Source organism: Marmota flaviventris, chromosome X, assembly GCF_047511675.1.
Source record: "Marmota flaviventris isolate mMarFla1 chromosome X, mMarFla1.hap1, whole genome shotgun sequence".
NCBI lineage: Eukaryota > Metazoa > Chordata > Mammalia > Rodentia > Sciuridae > Marmota > Marmota flaviventris.
The window spans coordinates 135,070,335-135,098,283 of NC_092518.1; the positions used below are offsets into that span (position 1 = coordinate 135,070,335).

At 43.6% G+C, this 27,949-nt stretch overlaps 2 protein-coding genes and 1 long non-coding RNA gene across 7 annotated transcripts in view; 1 reads left to right on the forward strand and 2 right to left on the reverse strand.

Moving 5' to 3' along the window:
* Positions 1-9,769: 9,769 nt before the first annotated feature.
* Positions 9,770-26,282, forward strand: LOC114083193 (uncharacterized). 3 transcript variants are annotated; one of them, XR_011705737.1, is made up of 5 exons: positions 9,770-9,882; positions 15,205-15,363; positions 16,962-17,037; positions 25,281-25,427; positions 26,007-26,282. It is a non-coding gene; the product is annotated as an uncharacterized lncRNA (long non-coding RNA). The 3 variants fall into 3 exon arrangements; XR_011705738.1 differs by lacking the exon at positions 9,770-9,882 and adding an exon at positions 13,203-13,277; XR_003581106.2 differs by lacking the exons at positions 25,281-25,427; positions 26,007-26,282 and adding an exon at positions 24,125-24,399.
* LOC139703327 (histone H2A-Bbd type 2/3-like) lies at positions 11,145-11,981 on the reverse strand. Its single transcript, XM_071606644.1, has 2 exons — positions 11,815-11,981; positions 11,145-11,490 (listed from the first exon to the last, which is right to left on the reverse strand). Exons 1-2 carry the CDS (start codon positions 11,979-11,981, stop codon positions 11,193-11,195), a joined length of 465 nt encoding a protein of 154 aa, XP_071462745.1. The 3' UTR covers positions 11,145-11,192.
* A 72-nt stretch (positions 26,283-26,354) lies between the features above and the next one.
* The window catches only part of Tmlhe (trimethyllysine hydroxylase, epsilon), a 72,477-nt gene continuing 70,882 nt past the window's right edge, over positions 26,355-27,949 (reverse strand). For all 3 annotated transcript variants that reach the window (XM_071606830.1, XM_071606829.1, XM_034635433.2), the window contains one exon: positions 26,355-27,140. In XM_071606830.1, coding sequence (XP_071462931.1) covers positions 27,009-27,140 — 132 coding nt within the window. In that variant the 3' untranslated portion in view covers positions 26,355-27,008. The remainder of the gene's footprint in view (positions 27,141-27,949) is intronic.

A 27,949-nucleotide genomic window follows, 5' to 3' on the forward strand; every position in this document is an offset into this window, starting at 1 on the left:
AATCCATAGATACGGAGGGCAAACTCTTGCTTTGTGATGTCTTGCAGTTAGCAGGTTGATTGACATCTTGGCAGGTCACACCCATCTCAAGTGCTGTGTGGTCCATGGCAGAGAGGGATAGAAATTCACATTGTCCCTGGGCAATTGACCAGAGAAAATGTTCACTGGTAATTCCCAGACACCAGATGTCTCTATCTACTAGGCTTCCATGTGCAGTGACCCACATGCAACCCATGGACAGCTCCTGACACATCTGTGTGGTGATTTTCTCTCTATGGTTATGTGAGGGGCTTTTTAATAAGCTGCTTTCTCTTTACTATGTTCCCTTCACCAGAACCCACTAGTTTGGCCATGCTGGTTGCAGGAGTCATTTTCCATGACCTATCTGTCTTTTGTAAGTGACCAAAACGGTGGGGTTAAGTTGAGATATAATAGGAGTTTCACTACTTGGAATATAATAAAAACTTATTTTTTAATAATTATTTTTTAGTTGTAGTTGGACACAACACCTTTATTTATTTATTTATTTATTCATTCATTCACTCATTTCTTATTTTTATGTGGTGCTGAGGATCGAACCCAGGGCCTCACATGTGCTAGGTGAGCGCTCTACTGCTGAGCCACAACCTCAGTCCCAGGAACTTATTTTGATAACTTTATACCTTTGTGCTGATATGGGAGATGCCAGCTACCTATGGCTTTTTTTAACACTTGAAATGTGACTAGTGAAACTGAGGAATTCAATTTTTAATTTTATTTGTTTAGCATTTAAATATAACCACAAGTTCTCAGTGGATAGCATAATGGATAATGGATAATACAATTCTACACCCACAAGAAGCCCAATGGGTCCACAATCTTTCAAATAAGTACAAAGCCAATAAATGGCACAGTTTTGACATCACAAAGTCTTGATGTCCAGATGAGCACCATCCTGCTACTACTGCAATAATTCGTATGATCATGATGCTGTTCCATGCTGGGATTTATCCACGTGAACATATCCCCCCAATAAAAAACTGAGTGGAAATTTAAAGCCTCATACTTTTATGTACACTCTATTAGCAATTATGTAAAGTTTAAAAACAGGTAGACCAATACTCTGATTGGGGTGGGGTTACTGGGGATTGAAGCTAGGGGTACTTTACCACTGAGTTATATCCCAAGCCCTTTTTATTTTGAGACAGGGTTTCACTAAGATGTTGAGGCTGGTCTCAAACCTGAGATCCTCCTGCCTCAGCCTCCTGAGTTGCTGGGATTACAGGCATGTGCCACTGCACCAGTCTCAATATGCTGATATTTTAAGTAAAATGCATGAATATAAAATAGAATAAAAATATGTATTGGGATGGGAAATATCAAATTGGGGGTAATAAATATCTCTGAGAAATTAGGGAATGGAGGGAGGATGGGCAATGGGATAAAAAAGGGCTACAGGGGCTTCCAACCATAATGAGATGCTTTAAGGATAAAACACGGTGGCAAGTAGATTGTTGTTTTAAATGTATCATATTTAATTTGAAAAAGAAAGCATTTGGTGGGGCTGGGGAAGTGGCTCAAGCGGTAGCACGCTCGCCTAGCATGTGCAGGGTGCTGGGTTCCATCCTCAGCACCACATAAAAATAAAATAAAGATGTTGTGTTCACCAAAAACTAAATATATATATATATATATATATAAATTTCTCTCTCTCTCTCTCTCTCTCTCTCTCTCTCTCTCTCTCTGTCTTTAAAAAAAAGAAAGCATTTGTCAATAAACACACACCTCTGGCAAAGTTTGTGAGATGGTTTTAAAAGAAGGAAGTTGCATTTAATCCCTTCAGATAGGAGTAAAAGAGGTAATGAATAAAGATACGGAACTGGAGGTTTATAAAGGCAAATCAAGGAACATATTTGTGAATCTCAGACCTTGTGCAAGATAGGCAAATACTTTACCATTAAGCCACACCACTAGCTCCTCCTTTGGAATCTTAATATCCATTGTTAGGATGTGGATAAGTGAACACTGATACACTCTCTGGTATGTTTATCCTGTGGGAATAAATTTAGTTGGCCTTTTATGAATTTGAGTGCAAGTTTAAATTGGAACATCCCTAGATACAGACATAAAGAATATGTATTTGGGCTGGGGATGTGGCTCACGTGGTAGCGCGCCCGCCTGGCATGTACAGGGCGCTGTGTTCGATCCTCAGCACCACATAAAAATAAAATAAAGATGTTGTGTCCACCGAAAAAAATTCTCTCTCTCTCTCTCTCTCTCTCTCTCTCTCTCTCTCTCTCTCTCTAAAAAAAGAATATGTATTTAACTTTCAGCAAAACATTTCTGAAACTTTTGGTGTTTTCATGCTTTTTCCTCTTCTTTGAATGCCTATTCCTCACCTTAATCATTGTTAGTCAGGTTTACATCACTGTGACAAAATACCTGAGATAATCAACTTACAAAAAGGAAATTTTTATTTTGGTTCCCAGTTTCAGAGGTCTAAATCCATGGTTTATTGGCCCCATCACTTTGAGCCTGTGGCTAGTCAATGCATCGTGGTGGGGTGTGTGGTGAAGGAAATGTGTTTATATCATGACATCAGGGGAGACAGAGGGGGAGGGCTGAGTCTCAATATCCCTTTCAAGGGCACAACCCCAGTAACCTAGTTTCCTTCCACTAGGCCCCACCTCTTTTGTAAAATAAATTTATTGGTGCACTAAAATTATACAAAATAATGAGATTCATAGTGACATAATTGTATATGTGCTTAACACAATTTTATCAATTGCATTCCCCAGATATTTCCCCTCCCCTCACCTCCTCCCTCCACTTTACCTCCTTCCTCTACTCTATTGGTCTCCTGTTCTCATGAGCTTGCTTTTTTTCCTCCCTTTTCTCTCTATCTTCCTCATATAAGAGAAAAACACATAACCCTTACTTAAGTCTGGCTTATATTTAAGTAAACATGATGATCTCCAGTTCCATTGATTTTCCTGCAAATGATATAATTTTGTTATTCTTTATGACTGAAAAAAAATCTAGTGTATGTGGACATTTCCTTTTATCCATTTGATGGACACTGCTATGGTTTGGAAGTGAGGTGTCTCCCAAAAGCTCACATCTGAAACAACACAAGAAGGTTCAGAGGAGAAATTATTAGGTTGTGAAAGTCTTAACCCAACCAGTGAATTCATCCCCTGATAGGGATTAACTATGTGGTAACTGAAGTGGTAGGGTGTGGTTGGAGGAGGTGGGAATTGGGGCATGGCTATGGGGTATATATTTTGTATCTGCTTTTTGATCACTATAACATGAGCTGCTTCCCTCTGCAAGCCTCTCTTGCCATGATGTTCAGCCTCACCTTGAGCCCTGAAGAATGCAGCTGGCCTTCTATGGAATAAGACCTCTGAAACCATGAGCCCTCAAGTAAACTCTTCCTCCTCTATAGTTGTTCTGGTCAGACCTTTTAGTTCCAGCAGCAAAAAAGCCGACTAAAACAGAAATTGGTACCAAGGAGTGGGGTCATTGCTATGCCTAATCTGACCATGTGGTTCAGAAGCTTTTTGAGCTTTTTGGAATTGGTTGGAGGAATATTAAGATGTTTAACAGTGCAAGTTGGAAGTGCTTTAGGCTCTTTAAGTGGAGCTTAATGGCTGATTCTGGTGGGAGCTCAGAAGACCAGAATGCCAACAGGACTCTGGACAGTGAAGACAGGGCTCAAGAGGATTCAGAAAAGGAGGACTCTATTGGAATTTGGAGTAGTGGCCATTCCTGTTATGTGCTGGCTGAGAAGTTGTCTTCATTTTGTCCATGTCCAGAGACTTTCTGTCAGGTTGATTTTAGAAGCAATGGATTTCTTAATCTGGTAGAAGAAATGTCTAGGCAGCATAGCATTCAGGTGGTGGCATGGATATCACTGGTGGTTTTTAGCCAAATTTATTCTGATAATCAGGAGCAGAAAGCAGAGCATAAAGATTTGGAAAAAGTGAACTTGACAGGCAGAAGTAAAACTAGAGTTAAGAAAGTTGCAGTTATGAAAGACATTATCCCACTAAAGAAATGCTAAAGACTTTGCCCAGACACAATAAGAAAGATGGCTTGAGGTCGCCTCAGGAGCTGGCAAGACCACACCCATCTCAAGCTCAAGGGAGCAAAGGTGAAAATTCCATTGAGAAGTGAAGAGTGAGGCTTTCTTCTTGCACAAGGAGGCCTAGGAAGTTTTTCAATATGCTCAGCCACCCAGACACTCAGAGCTTGCTGCAGCCAGGGTCCCTGGAGGCTGGGCCACTGCTTAAGATGGCAGCCGACCTTGGTGTCAACCACATGGTGCTGGTTCTGCAGGAATGCAGGATGCTGGAGTTAGGGGTTCATGAAGGCTTTCACCAAGATTTCAAAGAATGCCAGGAAGGCCAGGCAAATTGCAGCAGGGTCAGAGTCTTTGTGAGCACTCCCTGAGAAGGCAAGGTGTGGAGATTTGAGGAGGAAGCCAAAGCTGCAGTGGAGACCCCTGAGATTAAGAAATGCCAGTAATCAGGAAAGCTGCAGGAATTGAGCAAGAGGGGGCTGCAACCAACAAGGCCACAGGGGTGGAGCTACACAAGCCCTTTGGAGAGAACATTAAGATGTCATGTGCCTAGGATTCTGGAGGTGGAACTACAGGACTCTTTTGCCCAGCTGGATTTTGGTCTTACTTTGGTCCTATCCCTTCTCTATCCCTTATTTCTATGCCCCTAATTTTGTGAATTGAAATGTTCACTGTGTACAATTATATATTGGATACTTGTAAATTGCTTTTATTTTTACAGGAGCTCACAATATGAGGTTGTCTTGAGCCTCAGAGAAGACTCTGGACTTGAACTTTGTAAAATCTTGCAACTGTTGAGACTACGGGAACTCTTGGAAGTGGACAAAATGTATTTTGCATTGTAAGATGGTTGTCAGCTTTTGGGGTCCAGGGGTATAATATTATGGTTTGGATGTGAGTTATCCCCCAAATCTCACATGTGAGTCAATACCAGAACGTTCAAAGAAGAAGTGATTCAGTTGTGAAAGTCTTAACCCAATTAGTGATTTAATCCTCTGATAGGGATTAATTTAGTGGTAATTTAAGTGGTAGGGTGTGGCTGCAGGAGGTGGGAATTGGGGCATGGGTTTGGGTATATATTTGTATCTGGTGAGTGGTGTCTCTCTGTTTTGTGATCACTGTGATGTGAGCTGCCTCCCTCTGCCACACTCTCCTGCCATGATGTTTAGCCTCACCTTGAGCCCTGAGGAATGGAGCCAGCTGTCAATGGACTGAGACCTCTGAAACTGTGAGCCCCCAAATAAACTTCCTCCTCTATAGTTGTCCTAGTCAGATACTTTAGTCCCAGCAGTGAAAAAGCTGACTAAACCAGACACCTAGCCTAAGTCCATAACTTGACTATTGTGAATCGTACTGCTGTAAACATGAGTATGCAAGTATTACTATAGTTTGCTGACTTTAATTCTTTTGGCTAAATACTGAGGATGTTATGCTCTAATTCAGGACCCCCAAAAGAGCACCAGAGACCAAGATCGATGTAAGCAGCAAAGAGGTGTTTATTGCGAGCTAGCTCGGTCCTCCACGTGCACACAGCAACTGGTGACGCTGAGAGGCCCTGAGCCCAGGGTTTGCAGCAGTTTTATACTCTTTGGGGAAGACAGGGACTTCACATACATCATAGCATCTCTTAGCAAATCATCACACACCACGGGAAAAAATCAAACAACTCTAAAACATGATTAGCACATTCACTGGCGGGAACAAGTTGGGTAGGGGTGATTGATTACTACAAGAGGGGGATTCGTTTGAACTGATTGGTGTTCGTGCTGAACTACACAGTTTCCCAACACATTATCGACCACCATAAACTACTGGGAGGGTCGTCTGGCATCCCAGGTATTTCCCTGTCTCATGCTGATTGGTGGCTGCTAGGGGGTTGCTATGGGTCCCCACCTAGCCTGACTGAGTCAGGGACACCTGGGGCAGCAGATCTCTCCTGTTATTTGTAGATAAACAACTTAGCAGGGTGGGTATGTGCCTAGGAGTGCTCTGTGGGTCTTTCCAAGGACAAAGATCACGTCCCTTCCTTGGACAGGATTTGCTCTGAGGTAGAGGCTGGTTTTTCAAGGAGTTGGTATATAGCTGGGTCATATGGTTGTTTCATTCCTACTCTTCTGAAGAAGTGCCACATTGATTTCCACACTGGTTGTACCAGTTTTCAATATCACCAATAATGTATGTTTCTTTATCCCCACATCCTTGTCTGAATTTATTATCATTTGTATTCTTGATGATTGACATTCTACCTGAAATGAAAAGAAATCTCAGTGTAATTTTGATTGCATTTGTCTGACTCCTAAAGATGTTGAATTTTTTGCATATATTTGCTGGCCATTTGTATATATTTGTTGGTCATTTGTATTTCTTCTTTTGAAAATTGACCGTTTAGTTCATTTGCCCATTTATTGATTTGGCCATTTATGTTTTTTGCAATGAGTTTTATGGATTCTATATATATTCTAGATATTAATCCTCTGTCAGAAAAGTAGCTGACAAATATTTTCTCCCATTATGTAGGCTCTCTCTTGTTTGTTTCCATTGTTGTACAGAGACTTTTTCATTTTTTAATGCCATCCCATTTATTAATTCTTGGTATTATTTCCTGAGCTTCAGGGGTACTACTGAAGAAGTTGTTGCATGTGCCTAATGTTGGAGTATTGACCCTACATATTTTCCCATGAGTTGCAAAATTTCTGGTCTAATTTCTAGGTTTTTGATCCACTTTAAGTTGACTTAGGTGCAGGGTAAGATATGGGCAACTAGTTTCATTCTTCTACATGTAGATATCCAGTTTTCATATCACCATTTATTTAAAATGCTGTCTTTTCTCCAATGTTATATTTTGGCAACTTTTTCAAGATTCAGATGATTATAGATGTGTGGGTTTATCTCTGTGTCTTCTATTCTGTACCACTGGTCTATGTGTCTAGTTTTATGCCAGTACCATGCAGTTTTTGTTATATAGCTCTATAGTATAACTTGAAGTCAGGTATTGTGATGCCTCCAGCATGGTTCATTTTGCTCAGGATATTTTTGCATGTTCTGGGTCTTTCGTAATTTTTGGATGTTTTTCTAGTTCTGTGAATAATGTCATAGATATAATGGGAATTGCATTGGATCGATCGATTGATTTTAGTAATATGACCATGTTGACAATATTAAGTCTATTTGATAACATGAAAGGTATTTCCATCTCCTGGTGTTTTCTCAATTTCTTCTTTCAGTGTTCTCGAATTTTTGTTGTGGAGGACTTTTACCTTTAGATTTATTCCTATGTTGTTGTTTTGAGGATATTGCAAATGGAATTGTTTCCTGATTTCTTTTTAAAAATATTCATTATTGATGTATAGAAACATTATTGATTTTGCATCCTGCTACTTTCTGGAATTTGCTTGTCACCTCTAAAAGTGCTCTTTTGGAGTTTTGGAGATCTTCTAAATATAGGATTTTATTATCTGAAAACAGTGATTATTTGACCTCTTGCCTTCTTATTTGTATGCCTTTTGTTCCTTCTCTTGCCAAAGTTTTCTGAATAAAATTTCAAGTATTATATTGAATAGGAGTAGAGAGTAGACATTCTTGTATTGTTCCTGATTTTAGAGGAAATGCTTTCAGTTTTTCTCAATTTGGTATTTGAAAGAAAAGTGACCACAACATTCGGAGCAACCAAGAGATCTTTATTGCAGCAGTGCAACAGAGGAGAAAAGAGAGAGAGAGAGAGAGAGAGAGAGAGAGAGAGAGAGAGAGAAGAGAAGAGAGAGAAGAGAGAAGAGAGAAGAGAGAGTGGGGCCCGGCAGGAGGGAGTTTTTTAGCCCAAATCTAATGAGGTCTCTGGGTCTGCAAGCTCCCTTGTTGGCACAAGGGGAGGTTACATGTTTGGCCTTGAGCAGGGGGTTGAGTGTTCAGCCTTGAGGGGGGGCTTGGGTGTTTGGGCTTGAAGCAAACAGGTGATAAAGAACCAGACAGAGGGTTTGAGTGGCCAGGTCATCCTGCAGCTAACTTTGTTTGGCATGCCCTGCAGACAGCTTACTCAGCCTGTCCTGCACCTAACAGTATTGATGTTGACTTTGGCCTTGTCATATGTAACCTTTATGATGTTGATGTAAGTTCCTTCTATCCTAGTTTCTTCAGTGTTTTTATCAGAATTGGTACTGGATTTTGAGTAAGGTTTTGCCGCAGTCCAGCTGGGCAAATAACCTGGAGGTGACAAGCAACTTGAAGGTTGAAGCGGGAACTGCTTTACTATGGAACAGCAGAGGTATATATACCTAACTGGTTACACACAGCTTGACTCAATTAGCATCATCCAGATACAGCAATCAGCCAATAAGGAATCTCCACCATCTTAATGGCTCAGTGGCATTGCCTTACAAACCACTCCTCCTGGTAAATTGCCAGGCACCATCTTGACTTGATTCGCAGCCCTCAACAAGTTTTTTTTTTTTAAATGCACCTGTTGAGATGATTATGTGAATTTTGTCCTTAGTTCTACTTATGTGATGAATAACACTTATTGATATGTGTATGTTAAACCATCCTTGCATCCCTACTATAAAGCCATCTTGGTCATGATATACAGTCTTCTTAATATGTTGCTGAATACTATTTTAGAATATTTTATTAAGGATTTTTGCGTAAGTTCATCAGGGATATTGATCAGTAGGTTTCTTTCCTTGAGTGTCCTTATTTGGTTTTGGTATAGGGTGATATTGGCTTGTGATACTGGCTTCATAGAATGTATTTGGGAGTGTTCCCTCCATTTCAACTTCAGGAATAATTTAAGGAGCATTGGCAATAATTCTTCTTTAAAGGTCTGGAAGAATTCAACAAATAATCCGTCTGGTTCTGGGCTTTTCTTTCTTGGGAGGCTTTTTATGACTGCTTCTATCTCATAGCTAACTATTGATCTGTTTAGGTTTTCTATGTCCTCTTGATTAAATTTTGGCCATTTCTTCTAGGTTTTCCAATTTATCAAAAATATACATTTGCAAAATAGTCCTAATGATCCTCTGGATTTCTGGAATGTATAATGATTTCTCCTTTTTCATCTCTAATTTTATTAATATGGGTCTTCTCTCTCTTTTAGTTACTATGGCTAAGGGTTTATCAATTGCCTTACTCAGCTTTTTTGTAGCTGTGATCAAAGGACTTGGCAAGAACAATTAGAGATGAAAAGTTTATTTGGAGACTCACAGTTTCAGAGGTCTCAGTTCGCTCCAGGTAAGGCAGAACATCATGGCAAAAGTGTGTGGTGGAGTAAAGCAGCTGGGTGCATGGCACCAAAGAAGCAGAGTCCTACTCAATAATACAAGATATAAACCCCAAAGGCACATCCCCTATGACCCACCTCCTCTAGCCACAAACCATTTGCCTATAGTTACCACTCTCAATCCCTATCAGGGGATAAATTCACTGATTGAGTTAAGGCTCTCATAACCCTAACATCTAAACTATAACATCAATATTCCTTATGTTTTCAAAGAACCAACTCTTTGTTAACTTGATCCTTCATATTGATTTCTTGTTGAAGAACAATGTGAAGTGCAACTTAGCTAGGAGCCAACTTCCTTTGCAAACCCTCCATCCTGAACCGGCCATAAATTGCTCAAACCAACCAAGGTGGAGGGGCGGGGCCGGGTTACGAGAACTTCCGGACACGCCTACGTGGGCAAAGGTCCCGGCCACGCCGCCGGCGGGCCGCGACGTGCCGTGCGTCACGCTGCAGCGGCCTGCAGCGGCCTACCGCGACCGCGCGCCTCGAAGCACACGTCTGGCTGCGGCGCCCCCGCAGTCCCCCGTCGCCCTGGTGATGTGCAAAGGTGAGAGGCAGGGCCTGGCTGGGAGGCGCGTATGCCAATCAGGGACGCGGGCGGGTCCGGGGCTGGTTTCAGTAACCGACGCGACCGGAGAGGCGTGAAGCGTGAAGCCAGCTGCCTTTGCGAAGCGCGGGTCAGGAGGCGGGGCTTGGCCTGGCACCGGGTTCCTACGCAAATCGAGGGTCCCGGGCAGGCGTGGCCTGGCCATCCGGGGAGCTGCTCCTGCAAATCGAGGGCGAGGGGGCGGGGCCTGGCCTCCCGTAGCCCCCCCCCCAGGCAAATGCAGAGTCCCCGGCCCGGGGCATATGCAAATGGTGGCTGCGGGGCGGGGCGGGGCCGGCCGGCTGCCCGCGAGGTACTTACACCAATGACGGATTACGGGGCGGTCCAGACGAGGGCCTCTGCACCGAGGCGGGGTCCTGGGCTTGCGGGGCCTCTGCAGGCGCCAGCTGTTGCTAGGTTGCAGCTAGTGGCCCTCGGTTGCTAAGGGCGCCTAGCAGCTTCTCCATCTGAACGTGACCAAAGCTCAATCCATGACCCTGCTTGACCCGAGTTCCCTGTTTGGTTTTTTTTTCCTCCCTGGACCCTTCCCCCCTCACGTCTCCATCTTGCCGTCGAAGCTCCTTGCCCCGTGGGCGCCCAGCCCCGCCACTCTGGCCACCTGTCCACTCCACCGCGGCCGGTCGCCTTCAGACATGGGTCGTGTCACGACCCACGGCCCTAGTGTCGTGGCCACCCCCTTTCTGGCGACTTGGGTGGGTGGGCGGGCAGGCAGGCAAGCAAGCAGGCAGGCCCTGAGTCATTCAGGGCCATGGGGAGGCGTCTTCTGTACCTCGACGCCCACCCCACAATGCCCACGCTGGCCTGCCCTTGCCACCCAGGGTCACCCTCTGCGCTGCCCCTCCCACCCCCAGGAAGAAGGCTTCCTCCTCCTCCTCCTCCTCCTCCTCCTCCTCCCCCTCCTCCTCCCCCTCCTCCTCCTCCTCCTCCTCCTCCTCCTCTCTCTCTCCTCTTCCTCCCTTTACTCCTCCTGCCGTCCCAGGTACCTAACGCCGCAGGCCTGAAGCCCACCCCGCAGCACTCCCAGCGCCTGGCCTGGCTGTCCCCCCAACTCCAGAGGCCTGGAGAGCCCCCACCCCCCCTCAACACAAAGTGACTGAGGCAGGCGGAGGGTTTCTTGAAACGCTTTAATGAAAGGGCTGGCTGAAGGCACAAGCCAGGCCGGGCGAGGCTGGCCGAGAGCCAGGGGGCCTGGGGCCTGGTGGACAGGTGGGCCGGTGCTTGGGCGAGGGCCCCCGAGCCAGCAGCAGCAGCTAGCGCCGGGGCTGGGCGACCTGGGAGATGGTGGTAGTCCCGAAGAGACCGCTGAGCAGCGCATTGTTGTGGACGGCCATGTCCAGGAGCTCTGGGGTGATGCGCCTCCTGGCGCTGTGGCGGGCCTCGTTGCCCGCCAGCTCCAGCACCTTGGCTGTCAGGCACTCGAGGGTGGCGGCCAGGAACACGGACGCAGACCAACTCAGGCGCTGGGCATAGCGGCCCTCCCGCAGACGGCGCTCCACCTGGCTCACGGAGAAGGTCAGCTCAGCTCGGGCGGTGCGGGAGCGGGCCTGCCTCTGGGGACGGGACAACCCCGACGATGACCCTCCTCCTCCTCCTGTTGCTGCTGCTGCTGCTCCTGCTCCTCCTCCTGCTGCTGTTGCTGCTGCTCCTCCTCCTCCTCCTCCTCCTCTTCCTCCTCCTCCTCCTCCTGTTGCTGTTGCTGCTGCTCCTCCTCCTCCTCCTCCTCTTCCTCCTCCTCCTCCTCCTCCTCCTCCTCCTCCTCCTCCTCCTCCTCCTCGACGGCTCCTCTGCCTTGGCATGCTGGGCTCAGCTCAGGTGGACTGGGCTCCCTCTGCTTAGCTCTGCTCTGCTCTGCTCTGCTCTGCTCAGCTTGACTCGGCTGGACTGGGCTCCCTCTGCTCAGCTCGGCTGGACTGGGCTTTGCCTGGCCCGATGTGATGCCGGTTTAGACGCCAACGGTGGGTGCTCGGTGGGTGCGGCAGGTAGTCTGGGTCCAGTGCTCCAGGGCCCCGTATCCTAGCGACCCCCGGCTGCCCCCTCATTGGTCGGCGATGACGCGCTCTGATGATGTCGGCACTCCCCGGCTGGTTCGCAGTGTGTGGGCCTGGGCCTGGGCCTGGGCCTGGGCCTGGGCCGAGACGGGGCGGCCAGATGGCCTCCAGGCCTCCCAGCCTCCTAGCCTCCTCACTGGCCAGGGCCCTCCCATCTTGGCACAGGAGCTCTCACTTTCTGCTGGAGGGGAGCAGTCTAGGGAAGAAGAGGAGGACTGGGGGGTGCGTGTCAGAGGCGTCAAGTATGTCCCATCACAGTGCTGTACCACCGCCAGGACCATCTACTTCCAAGAAACTTACACCGCCCCCCAGAAACACCCGGTACCCCTTAAGCTGTCCCCCCCCCCCTTGTGTGTGCGCATCTGCGCGCGCGCGTGCACGCACACACACATTGCTCCTGAGGGCCCCTGGCAGCCACTGACGTGCTTTCTTACCATAGAGAATTGCCTATGCTGGACGGAAACTATACGTGCAATCAGAGTTAAATGTGTGGCCTTTCGTGTCCGACTACATTCGCTTAGCATGAGGGTTCATCCACGTTGCAGCACGAATCAGCACTTCGTACCTTTTCACACCTGAATAATACGCCATTGTATGCATACACCACATTTTGTGTATCCACTCATCAGTTGGTGGACAGGTGATGACGTACTCCTTTTGGCGATTGTGAATAGTACTTCCGTGAGCATTCCTGTTCGGGTTTTTGTTTGAACACCTGTTTAGAATTCTTTGGTGTCTGTATCTAGGAGTGGGATTCCTGGGCCATATGGTAATTCAATGCTGAACTTATTGACTAACTGCCAAACTGATTTCCACAGCAGCATTCCCAACATCAGTGTGTCAGCATCCTAGTTTCTGAACATCCTCAAATAAACTTGCTGTTTTCTCTTTGCTTTGTTTTCTGTATAATAACCATCCAAGCGGGTGTGAAGTGCTTCTTCATGGTCCTTTTGGTTTGCATTTCCCAAATGGCTAATGATGTTGCGCATTTTTCCCTGAGCTTCTTGGCCCTTTGTGCATTTGCTTTGTAGGAATGTCCATTTAAGCTCTTTGCCCATTTTTAGAAATTGGATTGAATGCCATTTTTGCTATAGAGTTCTTTGTATATTGTGGAAACCCAACCCTTTTCAGATATGTTATGTGATTTGTAAATATTTTCCCCATTCTGCAGGTTGTCCTTTGGTGTCCGAAAGATTTCCATTTGGATGAAGTCCAATTTGCAAAAAGAAAATGCTTTTGTGGTTGTGCTTTTGGTGTCATGGTGAAGGAACTGTTGCCTAATCCAAGGTTCACAGAGATTTACATCTATGTTTTTTTTTTTTTTCCCCTAAGAGTTTAAAAAAGATGGGCCAGGGTTGTGGCTCAGTGGCAGAGTGCTTGCCTTGCACGTGTAGGGCACTGGGTTCGGTCCTCAGCACCACATAAAAATGAATAAACAAAGGTATTTTAAAAAGCACCATTCTTATCAAGGATGGGAACTGAGGCCAAGGGTATTCTGTACAAATAAATCCTGTTAAACTAACTCAAGAGAGAGAGAGTTTAAAAAAGTTTTAGTCCTTACATTTGGATCTGTGATCCATCCATTTTGAGTTAGTTTTTTATATGGTGTGACACAGGGATCCATGTTCGTTCTTTTTCACGTGTCTGTACAATCATCCCAGAATCATTTGTTGAAGGGATTATTCTTTTTCCCACTACATGTGCCTGTCACCCTTACTTAAAATCAACTATACATAAATATGTGGGTTTGTTTCTGACTTTTAAGTTCTATAACATGAACATATATGTCTATTATGATGCTGATACCACGATTTTTGTATTACTGTAACTCTCTGGTAAGTTTTGAAGTTGAGAAGTGTGAGTGCTCCGAATTTGTTCTTCTGTTTTGAGCATGTTTGAGGCATCCAGGTCTTCAGTATTTCCACATGAATTTTAGGATCAGCTTGTCAATTTTTTACAAAGAAGGCAGGTTGGATTCCACCAGGCTTCACCCTGAATCTGTATATTGCCTTGGAGATTATGGCCACCTTATCAACACTAAGTGTCCCAACCCATCACCATGGAATACTTTACATTTACCTAGGTCTTCTTAATAACTTTCAGCAATGTCTTGTAGTTTTCAGAGTACACATCTTACATGTGTTTGTTAAATTTATTCCTCAGTATTTTATTCTTTCTGATGCTATCATAAAAGGAATTATTTTCTTAACCTCCTTTTCAGTTTGTTAGCTGCCAGTGTATAGAAATGCAACTGATTTTTGCATGTTGATCTTGGATCCTGTAACTTTGCTGAGCCCATTTATTGGATATTCAAATAGGGTTCGTCCCTTCCCCAACACACATTTTGGTGGATGCTTTAGTGTTTCTATATATCTGGGTTTTTCATAGATGCACTGTACCAGGATGAGGAAGTTTCCTTGTACTTCTACTTTATTGAATTTGTTTTTGTGAAAGTGCACTGGATTTTTGTCAGATGATCCTTTTTCTGTGCGATTAAGATGATGGTTGAACCCCTCCCCGCCTCTGCCCCCCCCCCCCAGTTCTGTTAATATGCCATCCTACATAAATTTATTTTTTTATATGTTGAGCCAACCTTATATTTGTGGGTTAGATGGTACTTGGTCATGATATATAATAAATAGTCAATGAACATTTTGTTGAAAGTATAGGAGTGAATCAGGTAAGCTACGTGGAGACAAAGCATGTGTGTGAAGGAATTTGTAGCATGATGAGAAGCCAAGGCATTTGGCGGGATTGGGGGGAGCAGCAATTAGTTCCTTAAGGCTGGAGAGTAAGTGCTGGTGGGCCAGTGGTGGTTGATGTAGCTGGAGAAGAGGTTGATAGGAGCCAGGTCATGGAGGCTCTGTTTTGCCATGCTCAGGTCTTGGAATGTCCTATAGGTTATAGTGAACCGACTAATCTAATCTTGGTAGTGACATGAACTGGTTTGCTATTCTAGAAAGATCATTGTGGTAGCTGTGTGCAGAACAGAACAAAGAGGATTGAGATTGAGGCTGCTGTAGTATCCCAGTCAGGAAATAATATATATCTCAACTAGGATAATGGCATTGGTAGATAAGACCAGGGGACAGATTCAGTTTTTTAAAGAAAAGTTTAGGTAGTAAAATACACATAATAGGTACTTTACTACATATTTCTCATAATGGTGAACCTAGCTGGAGACATGATGATTCATTTCTCATTCCTTCAACAGATATGCACTGAGTACCTGCTGTATGCCTGGGACTGTGTTAGGAATTGAGGAAATTCCAATAAGCAAATATGGATCACATTCCTTCTTGCAGACTAGCAAAAGATATAGACATGGAACTTGACAATTACAACACTGTACTGCAATAAGTGCTATGTGAAGGTAAGTTCAAGATGCCGTGGGAACACATGGAAGGAGTACCTCATACAGACTTGTGGGGTTGGGAAATGTTCCTGGAGAAATTAAAGAATGAGTAGAAATTAGCCTAGTAGAAAAGTAGGGCATGGGTTGGCAGGGAAAGGGGTTGGAGGGGTGGTGGTGGAGGAGGAGGAGGAGGAGGAGGAGGAGGAGGAGGAGGAGGAGGAGGCGGCGGAGGCGGCGGCGGCGGCGGAGGAGGAGGAGGAGGCGGCGGCGGTGGCGGCTGCCATGGCTGAGGCTCTGGAATGACTCCCTGAGGGTAGAGTGTGGTGATTGTGGACTTTGGAGCCATTATTGGAGATATGGGGTGAAGGAGAACTTGCAGGTATTGGTTGGAAGGTGAGTACGGTTTGGAATATGTGAAATTGGAGACACCTGTGGTGTCTCAGGAGTCACTTTGACATCTTCCTCTCCTTCAACCCCTCTCTCACAGTTAAGCAGGCACCAAGTCCCTTCGACTCAACCTGCAAAATGCCTCTCAAGTCTACCCATTTCTTGATATTGCTGCTGAAGAGATCTCACCTCTTGGGCACCTTCCCCTGAGCTTGAGCATCTATCTTGTCTGGAGGAAATTCTCCTTCCCTTTGTATTTCATTTTTTCTTTTCTTTCTTTTTTTTTTTTTTCATTTTAAATTTTTAATATATTTTTTAGTTTTTAGTGGTCCTTTATTTTATTTATTCATATGTGGTGCTGAAAATCAAACCCAGTGCCTCACACATGCTAGGCAAGCGCTCTACCACTGACCTACAACTCCAGCCCCCTTCCCTTTGTATTTCTGTAGAGGGCCATGTAAAGCTTTGGATTCTGTTCAGACTCCAGGTTTTAAGAGTTCAACACAGAAAGAATTTCAGGTCATTTGTTTCCCTCCAGAATGAAATTCTAATCTTGAGGGAGGTGGGAAGGACAGGCGAATGCATTATTGCAAACCTTCTCCAGTGATTCTGAGGTACAGCTCTGGTTAAGAGCCCCTGCCCAACACCCTGAGATATTTGAGTGTAAGAACCATGCCCTTCAACTTTGTATTCATTAAATACAACCAATGCCTGATATACACTCAGTGCTCAGTAAAGGGTCAAGTGAACCAGTGGATACAAGAGCTGAAGAATGATAGGGTCCAAAGAAATGGATGGAGGATATCTTAGGAGTAAGTATGGTCCCTTCATTTTTTTCAGTTGCCTTAGTGTTGAAATGGAAGGAGGCTCCCAGATATTCATGGGATGTCACTTTTGGCAACAATGGACCATCAGTTATCTGGGTTTTCTAGCAAGGAGGGATTTCAGATTATGTAGTCCGCAATATTTCCAGAAATAGAAATCATTCCTTTTTTCTCTAATGACCCACACAACACCTGGGAATTCCCATAAAATTCCCAGAAGAGAAGGCCTGGAAGGAAAACCACTTTCCCTATGTATACTTTGTATGGAACTGCCAGTGAAGCAGTAGATATGGGCAGAAGACACCACTCTCCTGGTGTCTCCTGAGATCTCTGCTCTGACTGGTTTTCATCTGTCGTTTTCTGCCAGTTTTGTTGGGACTCACCTTCCATTTTCTCTCCACACAGGCTTGTTGAAAATGTAGGAGCCAATGTTTCCAACTGTCCCTGCTCCAAACTCTGATGCATACGCACCTGTGTACAGGTGAGCATGTGCACACACGCACACACACAAGAAGCACACACTCCTGGGTTCTTGAGGAACTTTCAACAGGAACTTATATTGTGAAAACTTTCATTACGTTTTTTTAAAAAAAATTTAGTTGTAGATGGACACAATACATTTACTTTGTTTATTTATTTATTTTTATGTGGAGCTGGGATGGAACCCAGTGCCTCACGTGTGCTAGGCAAGCATTCTACCACTGAGCCACAACCCCAGCCCATTACTTTTTAAAAAGATGTCTGAAATACAACATTTTGGACACATGGAGGTGCTCCAGCCCCCAGTTTCCTATCCATCTCTTGGAAAGGAGTGAGCAGTCTAGGACATGCAGGGACACACAAAAGAACATTATCTTCTCCCATTGCATTAGGCCTAAACATACTTACAAAGCAAAACAGGCAGCTGTGGTGAGGAAGAAAAAGCCCTGGACCAAGAGTTCAAAGGCCCAGGTTAAAGTACTGCCTCTGCCACTTGTTCTCTGGAGTCTGTTTCCTCACCTGTAAAGCCAGAGGAATGGTATTACTTCATATTTATATAAACTCAGCTGCAAAACACTGGTTTAGGTACCCTTGTTCTGAGTTATCACGGACCCTTTGTGCTTACCTGCTATTGACACTGACTGTTAATATGCCTGCCTCCCATGGCAGAAGGAGATCTGCTTGAAGGCAGAAATTGTATGTCTCTCCCCTACTGTGCCCTGCCTTCAGTACTCAGCAGAGTGGTCAGTGAATTTTGATTGTGCAAATGAAGAACAACTGGAAACTTGTCCATTTTTGTCTTTCCTGTTAAGCTGTTATGTTTCTAAAAGAATAGCTACTGCTTTATGGTCCTCATAGGTGGGCTACCAGATAGGGCAAATCTACTTTCATTCTGTGTAAATTTGATGTATGGATGTTCCAAATGATCAGGAGTTGAGTCACTCACCATGTTACCTTACAACTACATTTGTCTTTTTTTTTTTTTTTTTTTTGTGGTACTGGGGATTAGAACCCAGGGCTTTGTGGTGCATGCAAAGCAAGCACTCTACCAGCTGAGCTATATCCCCAGCCCTAACAACTACATTCAAAAGCCTGTTAAAATTCTCATAGGAGAATATTTCAGTAGGCTCGCCCCCGCGCCCTGGTTATTCAGTTGCCGATGTGTCCCCAGCACATTGCATTTCCTCAATAATAACCCTTTACACGTGTGTACCACTGCTTTAAAGATTTGTTAAAAGGTTCGTTTTCATGTTCACTGACTCATAGACTCTTAATAACACCATGAAATAGGCAGGGAAGGTATTCTTACTACCAGTTGACAGATGAAGAAACAAAGGTTCAGACATTACTTGTGTTGCCACGTACCATACCTAGGGCAATTTTGTGGCAGAGCTGGGCCTAGAATGTAAGCAGGTTTCTAATACCAGTCTGGTGTTCTTTATACCACTCATTAGTTCAACACTGTTGCATTTTGTGATGTTGCCTCAATGACATTTTTGCATCTCACCCTATTCCTGCTTCTCAACTGCACCACCCAGTATTTGCCATGCTATTCTCTGTGCTCAACCAGGGCCTCTCCCTCTTTTCCAAACACATCCTCTTGCGATTTCCTGTCTCTGGATCTTTGCATGTGTTTCCACATCTTGGAGGACACTCTAACCCCAATATCACTGCAAGTTGAGAGAAACCCAAGGCATCCTCTTAATTTCACCTCAAAGGCCACCTAGCCTATGATACCTTTGCAGATTAGCCCTGCTGGATGAGATCTCTCTACCCTTGAACTCACAGAGCAATCTGTCTTGTTTTGAAGGGATTTCCATACCTGTTTAATTCCCGGTAGTCTCTCACATCCCTTGTCTATGTCCCCACAGCCCCTATTACTCAGTTTTCAAAGCACTTATCTCCCAATGTTGTGAGTCTGCTTTTGCCCTATGACTGTAACCTCCATGAGGCCTGGAACTTTGATTCGTCTTGGTATCTCCAGCACTGTGCACAGTGCTGGGAGCACAGTAGTTGCTCCAAAAAAAAAAAAAAAAAAAAAATGTCGTGTGAATGAGTGGATGGATGAATGAATACTACCTAGCACGACGCCATGGATATTCGAGTTGCAAAATAATAATGGATTAAACTCAGTTTTCAACCAAATCTCACTATTTTCATCCTATCCTAGTGGGGGATAAAGGTTCTTTGTCCTGTCTCAGGCTGTCTCTTCTACTCCCGCTCTGGATTCTAGCACACCCTGCCTCCCTAGGTGCCTCATTCACTCCATCAATGACCTCCTCTCACCAAGGTCTCTACTCGCTTCCTCTTCTCTGTCTGACTCCCTTCCTTGCAGTAACTAACTGGTCTAAAAGTAAGTGCCCTCAACTGGATGGGTGTCTTCCTTCGCCTGTCCCTCACATTATAAACCATGCGTCTCATGATAGAGTAACCTGGCTGGGCCTTTTACTGGGGAACCTTCAGTGTCACTGTCCTTAGATATTTTCTATTGGGTTGGTCAGATGGCCCACAGAAGACTCTTTCAGATGCCAGATTTTAGGGGCAGAGTCAGTGAAGAAGACTGGAGGTTCACAGCTTTCAGGATGTATGCATCCTCTTAAGCCCCCTGTTTTCAATATGAGAACCCAGCCCTCAACCGGGTTTAGGAATTTCTAGTCCAGAGGCTCTTTCCTTTACACTCTCCAGGGAACGGCACTCCAGATTTCTCTCTGGGAAGGGAGAGGCCAGCCCCTCACTGGCTTTGGCTGCTGGAGGGGATTTGGGAATGAATTTACGTCTTAAACCAGTTTACAGACACACTCATTATTTTGGTGCCTAGCCACCTTCACCTCCACTTCCAAAGTTACCTGTTGCAATTTTTGAAGATCCTTGGGGGCAGGTGATGATACAGGTTGGCTTTTGGCTTTTCCCACTAAGGTCTCAGGATTCCTACTTTGTGGTCTTCTTGGATCTGCTACGTCAACTGCTAGTCATCCACGTGCTTTTCAGCATTCCAATTTTAGTTGCTGCTTCCTTTCCTGTTCTCCCCATCATATCCTCCAAATCCTGTTCCTCTAATCCTTTCAAAAATCATTTTATAGTAGTTTCAGTGGGGGTCCTGAGAGTCAATGAAGCCTCTCAAATGAAGAGGGTTCTGAGAGGCAATTAAGCTATATGTAGAACTATGGGTCCCACCTATACATCACCATGGACATGGGTGTCCACCTGCCTATTTCATTCATTCTCCACACGTGTTTCCCAAGCCACTCTTCCTAAAACTCTGCAGACCTAATTTGTCTCATCAGGCTCTCTGACCATTCTTCTGTTTCATCTCTGAATCCCCAGATCACCCAAGCCCCCAAACAACTTCCTATCCATAAACCCTCAGGCCTTTAAGGTCAGGGTCAGATACCTTGTCATAGACCTGCACTTCATGACCCCTAGCATTTTCCTGCACCTTTCCAGTTCTGAGTCTCCTAACTTTGCTGCTTCTAAGAAGGCTGTTGATTTCATAGGCTAGCCCCAATCCCTCCTCTTTTCCCAAGTAATGATATTGGCAACAGTGATAAACGGCTAGTGTGTACGGACTGTAAATTATGTGCTGCTCACTCTGGTGGATGCTTTCTACCCAAGATCTCAGTTCATTCTGCATCACGGCTTTTAATTTTTTTGTACCCATCCCCTTTTTAGGTAGTTGATATTGCATATGAAGAAACAGTGCCTCAAGGAAGGAAAGCTGATTTCCCAAAATTCGTCAGGCTAATAAGATGGAATTTAAGCCTAGGTCATTCTAAAGTCTGTGTTCTTCTTATAACACTATCCTGCCTGAGTCAAGGCATCAGAGAGGGAGCTAGAAAGCATAAGCCAAATGTATACTGAATACCTGAATTGGAGAGAGTGCCTACCACCCAATGGGTAAACTGTGGATAAAGATGGATCTAGCAGAGAAAACCTTTACTAACTTCACAAGTTTACACAGCATCCACACTTGTGATCCTCTGTTGTGCACAGGATAAATGACCGTGTTTATCTACCCACACAGAAAGTAAGTTAGAACACTACTACGAATCTGTATGCTACACACCAACATGGCTTAAGATGATTTATCACAATTGCAAAAGATGCCTGATTTTTTTTTTTCCAGAAAGGAAGGTTGTTTTCCATTAATCAAGCTAAGACTTTATACTGCATTATTGCCTGGCACAAAAACAGATAGTCATAATGATAAACCCAACTCATCAAGAAAGTGTGCACTCTGTAGTTTGCGAACTCGACTCAGGAAATCAGGGAAGAGTAAAATCCACATGGGAAAGATTTCCATTGACTTCGCATCCAAGATGGTACAGTTAGTTCATGCTATGGAACACTTGGCAGTGATATACTAAATTTAACAAAGTAAACTCAAAAAGCCATGGCCAAGACAAAAACACACGAATGTGATCAGATGCTTGTCTCCATATTGAAGTGTCAGGCTTGCTTGTCTGGAAGCAAAGCATGGTGGACAGAAGTTAAGCTCCTACAAGGAATAGGGGTCCGAAAGTACTCTGAGCAAGATGGAGGGCAAAAGCCACATTCACTGTGTAAAGCCAAGGACTAGAATGTGGCTACCCACAAACTTGCCAACCCCTGGCTATAAGTCTGAACAACAATGACAACAACAAAAAAGAACATCTACCAAACTCTGCCAGGGTCTTTGGCTCTGACGAGCTAAAGGTGTGTGGGGATGAGGACACAGACAATGTTTCTAGAAAATGTTTTTGAGTTTTTTTTTTTTTTTTTTTTTTCCCAAACTACTTGCAAAACTAATCTATATATGCTCATGGTTCTTTCAAGATCTTGCTGGAAGAACTGTGAAAGTGGGAATGATGATTATTGTCTGTGAATGGTTGGTTAGACTGTAAGCATGGAAAGGGTGAGGGAGTTAACAAAATTTATTGAGCAATATGGCAGATTAGTTAAAAGAACTGTCGCTGGAGCCACTGTCTTCAGGTTTCTAATTTAAAGTCTGACACTTATTTTAGCCTTGTGACCTTGGGTAAGCCACTTAATCTCTCTTTGCCTCTATTTTTTTGTTGCCATCTGTAAAATGGCGACAGGGTTGTTGTGGAGATTAAGTGCACTTAGAACAGTGTCCAGCACATAGACAGCACTATGTAAGAGTTGGCTATTATTGTTGGGCAACAATGCGTGCTGTGAACATCTTAGTTTAATAACCACAAAGTTGTTTGAAAAACTCCATGAGGTAGGTGTTTTCTTTTTTTTTTTTTTTAATTTTTTTATTGTTGGTTGTTCAAAACATTACATAGTTCTTGATATATCATATTTCACACTTTGATTCAAGTGGGTTATGAGCTCCCATTTTTACCCCGTATACAGATTGCAGAATCACATCAGTTACGCATCCATTGATTTACATATTGTCATACTAGTGTCTGTTGTATTCTGCTGCCTTTCCTATCCTCTACTATCCCCCCTCCCTCCCCTCCCGAGGTAGGTGTTTTCTGTTCTGTATCTGTATGAGAGGTAAATGAAAAGCCAGACAAAATGACCTAAGTCGCATAACTACAGAATGGCAGAACCTTTAGATGCTGCCTAGTCCAAGGCTTTCACTTCACCGAAGAACAAACTGAAGTTCAAAATAGAAGGGCATGCCTCAAGTCATTTAGTGCCAGAACTGGGCTTAGAAATTCAGCAACAGGCCTCTTCCCTTCACGTAATTCTCAAACTTTGGTGTGCATCAGAATCCCCTGGAGGGTTTGCTCAAACAAACTGGTGGTCTCCACTCCCAGAGTTCCTGATTTAGTAGGTCAGGGTGGGACGTGAACAGTTGCATTTCTAAAGAAATTGTCAAATGATGCTGATGCTGCTGGTCTGGGGACCAGACGTTGGGAACCTCCACAGCACACCATAGTTCGTACATTCTTTTTTCCTTCTCACCACGGACTCCACAGTCTGTGATCTATAAACACTTACAAAGAAAGGGAAACTGGTGATGAAAACTAAAGAAAAATAAATAGCTCCCAGCAAGAAGGCAAGATGACTGACCTAGCGTCCTGGGTTTGTGTGGGACTTTTCCAATTTTAAGATGGGGAAAGTTGTACAGTACAGGAAACCCCTCAGTCCCAGGCACTCTGAGAGGGTTGGCCATTGTAGACAAAGGCAAACAAAATTTGGTGCCAGTCAGCTGCCAAACAGAAAAGGACATATAGAGAATGAGGTAATTTCTGATGAGTTTGTCTGAAAAGGACTCATTCATTTCTTCCTCTCCCAACAAATCTGTATTATGAAACTACTCTTTGTAAGGCACCATGTTAGGTGCTGTGCTCCTGAGACTATTGATCCCATCCCACCAGAGAAGAAAGGTAAAAGTGAGTCTACAGTGAGCTTGGTAGACACAGACCCAGGCTTATATACTCAGAAACACCTGGAATAGGTGTGGGAAGGGAACACCCCACATCGAAATTTTTCAACCATGTTTCAATACATGATCAGCAGTCCAATAATTCCCTTCCTCCCTTTCTTCCTCTGAAGGGAGCACATCATTGAGAAGGATTGATTAAACATTTAGGAAAAGGAGGGTGTGGTAGTGAATTATTTCATTAATAATTCAGGAGAGTCAAGGTAAGGGGAGTCCTTTAGTAAGGGCGGTAAGTTGAATTTTTTGTCCTTGTCTTTACAGACCCATGAGTATGTCCTTCACTTGTCATAAATCAATGCTAACCTCAGTTATGGTGTAATCTTCAAGGCTAATTTATACAAAACTTCAAAAAAGGCAAATGTCCTGGGGAAGACTAATGGCAACGTATTTTAGAGGAGTGCATAATAGCAAAGAGAACTCTTTAAGACCCCAAATTAATTCTCAATCCTTTGACCTGACAGGAATAAAGATTTCAGGGAAGACTCCTAAAGATTCATGGTAAAAATAAAATGCAGAAATATTTTGAGAACACATGTTGGAGCACTGGGTGGATCAATAAAATAATGCATAGACTACCAAGTGTTTCCTGGGAACTCACTGAAAAATTCAGATTAGGCTCTATTCTCTGTAAGTTTTCTTTCCTTTATGACTCCTATATTTCTTAATAATATATATATTTTTTTTTCTGTAGGGTGCACCCTGGCCTACATGTTCTTTCATCATTCTGCAGTGCTCAATGTGGTTATTGTACAGCTTCATTTTCAGTGAAAGCCACGGGAACAGAAGCCTCATACATTCCCCACCCATCCCACTTTCACACATCAGTTATTCAAGAAATAAAGGAAAGAAAGCATTAAATATGACCCAGTCACATCTTGGCAATTAACATAATATTTTAAGAGAAGGAAAAATATCATAGATGGAGGAAAACACATTACCTCCTAAAATGCCACCAAATTGCCAAAATACAAGTTTGTTAGTGGTGGTGGTGGGGGGGGGGAGGTGGCGGGGGAGGGAGGGAATATTATCATGTGGAACCTCAGCAGTCTCTGAAAACCCTACAAATTTCCCTCATATAACTACCAAAGTGACGGGTTTGCTCCACAAGAACTGTTGTGACTTGGGGGTTTAAGTTCTTCAGAGGTGAGTTAGATAGAGATGACTCTTTGAAGAAATTAAAACACTATATTTGAATTCAGTTCCTGGGTTATCACTGAGCTTGTGTTACCAAACAATTCCTGCAATGTCTACAGTTCTAGGACACTACAAAGCAAAATCTAGGGTTTCAGCCAAACCCTTCAATCCATAGGCCTATGTAAAGGGCTGTCCCAAGGAACCAATCATCTAGCCCATTGGTTCTCAAAGTATGGTCTAAAGAGTCTTGGGGGGCTGGGTAATCCCAGTGACTTGGGGACTGAAGCAGGAGGATCGATAGTTCAAAGCAAGCCTCAGCAACTTAGTGAGGCCCTAAGCAACTTAGACCTTGTTTCAAAATAAAAAGGGCTGGGGATGTGGTTCCGTGGTTAAGCACCCCTGGGTTCAATCTCTAGTATGCTCCCTCCTGGCCAGCAAAGATTCTTGGGAGTTTCTGAAGCCCTTTTAGTGGGTCTGTGGGATAAAACTGTTTTTCCACATTTTTACTGGTACATTATATATAATGGTAGGATTCATTACATATTCATACATGGACACAATACAACAATATAATTTGGCCAGTATTGTTGCCCAGTATTGTCCTTTCCCTCCCCCCCTCCTCCCCTTCTGGTACCTTTCCTCTTCTCTACTGTCTCCCTTTAACTTTCATGAGATATCTCCGCCACCATTCCTTTTCCTTTTCTCCTTTCTAGGTTTGACATGAGACAAAACATATGAACCTTGACTTTCTGAGTTTGGAGGAATGGCACCCAGCTATACCGCGCTCCTCAGTATTTACCCTAAAGAATTGAATTTGTCATACTGTAGCAATACAGGGATGAAACTATTTTACAATAACGGTAAGGTGATACTTTCTTTTTTCACTCCCATCATCTCATCTTTTCCAGAGGTGACATGACATGTGATGTTGTCTCTGATAGCTGAGGGATGTGTGCCTCTGTGTTCTTGAATTTTAAATATTTCTGACTCTCAATATCTAAGATAATTATTATCAATAGATACAACCTAAACTCCAAAACTCTTTGGGATCCTCAATAGTTTTTCAGGGTGTTAAGGTGCTTCTTTCTGAAGAGCAGAGTAAACCCTCTTTGGAGTAAAGAGACAACCTACTGAGCAGGAGAAGTGATCATTTCCAAACAATACACGTGGCATGGGGTTGATATCCAGCATATATAAAGAACCCCAATAACTCAGTTGCCCCAAAACAAATAACCTGATTAAAAATGGGCAATAGGGCTGGGGATGTGGCTCAAGCGGTAGCGCGCTCGCCTGTCATGCGTGTGGCCCGGGTTCGATCCTCAGCACCACATACAAACAAAGATGTTGTGTCCGCCGAAAACTAAAAAAAAAAAAAAAATAAATAAATATTAAAAAAATTTTCTCTCTCTCTCTCTCTCTCTTAAAAAAAAAAAAAAAAGGGCAATAGACCTAGGTCAATGTGACTCAAAGGAAGACATTCAGATGGCCAACAGAGACGTGAAAATATGCTGAGCAACACCAATCATATCAGAAATGCCAGGCAGTGCTACGCCTGACCCCTCTAAGAGGTCAGTTGTCAAAGAAAAAGAAAAAAGAACAAATGTTGGTGAGGATGTGGAGGAAAAGGAACTCTCATACATTGCTGATGGAAATGTAAGTTGGTGCGGTGATTATGAAAGACGGTATGGAGGATCTTTACGCAATTAAAGGTAGATCTCCCATATGATGCAGCTACCTCACTTCTGGGCATGTATCCAAAGGAAATGATTATGAGCACACCAAAGAGATCCTAGCATGGTCTTGTTTATTGCTGCATTATTCACAATAGCCAAGATATGGAATCAACCTAGATGCCCATGAACAGATGAATGGATAAAGGAAATGTCATACATATGTGCAATGGAATACTATCCAGTCATAAAAGAATCCTATCATTTGTATAAAATAGATGGGATTAGAGGACATTATGTTAAGGGAAGTGCATCAGATAGAAAAACAAGTACCACATGTTCTCCCTTGTGGATATTAAGACCAAAATTTAGGTGAACTGTTGATTTATCAGTGTTATTTCTAGAATGGATTTCATTCTAACTGTCCTAGTCAGAAGGAAAATTTACCTACTCAGTATTGCTTTGATTTCAATATGGAGAATCAAAGGAATTCTCTATGTTTCTGAAGTATAGTTACCAAAATTATCTAAAAAAGTTTAGAAAATGTGAGCTCATGTTGTAGCTTGGGGGAAAGATCTACCCCACTAGATGGTTGACAGAAGCCCTCCCTCTCTGTAACATGTTCCCATGCTAGAGAAAGGGGCCACTTCTGTTTCATGAGATGGGATAGAGAGACAATATGAAGTAGATTTTCACACAATATTATTCTGCTGATACGAAATTCTGGTCGCCAAGGTGGCAGATATGTTCTTAATCCCAATGCTGTCAAATTTAAGCCTGGAGCCCCAAGAGACGAGCAGTATTTAAGACATCATCTCTTGTTAAGTAGCAGCCACACAGTTGGCGATAGCCAGTGAAGGATTCCCTGCCATGTAGGACTCTCCAGTTGTCTATAAATAGGACCTGTGAATGAATAAAAAGAGAAAACATCATCAGAACAAGGGCAAACCCAAAGAACCCTAAATCAGAAGAGATCATTTAAAAAGCAAAGCGTTAGGTGGTTCTATGGTTATATTCTGTGCTATATTTTTATTTTTAAATTAAGCAGACTTTTGGAAGCCCAGACGGGTGTAACCCTGTAGCAGGATAAATGGAAGTTGCAAAGGCAATAGTAGGTAATAAATGGGCCCTGCACTTGAGGGGTTTGTGTTTCTTGAATAATTGTCCTCTTTTCAAAGCAAATCATGTAATTCGATTCTTTCGTTTTCTTTTCTACTTCTCACTCTATAGTTTTTCAAAGGGTTAAGCTATTTTATTATTATTTTTTTTTTTTTTTGAAGATATTCTCCATCCAGAGGAAATAAAGATGAAAAAGAAATGGAATCATGAAGGTGGAGGGACTCTTAGGGATCATGCAGTTAAAACCCCTCGTCATTCACATAGAGTCACAGATGTCAGAGATGGGGTGGGTCCTGCTCCCAGGTCATTCAGTGGGTGAGTGGCAGGACCACAGCCAGCACCTAGGACTTTTTTTCCCCTCTGTTTCCTTTGCAACAACACGACACATACTAAACAAGTACCATTATTGATTGATTTGTTTATTTTTATTTCCATTTTTAAAATTTTTTTGGTACTAGGGATTGAACCCGGGCTGCTTTACCACTGAGCTCCATCCCCAGCCCTTTTCATTTTTTTAAAGGATTTTTTTTTAACCTTTGTTTTACTTATTTTTATGTGGTGCTGAGGATTGAATTCAGTGCCTCACACATGCT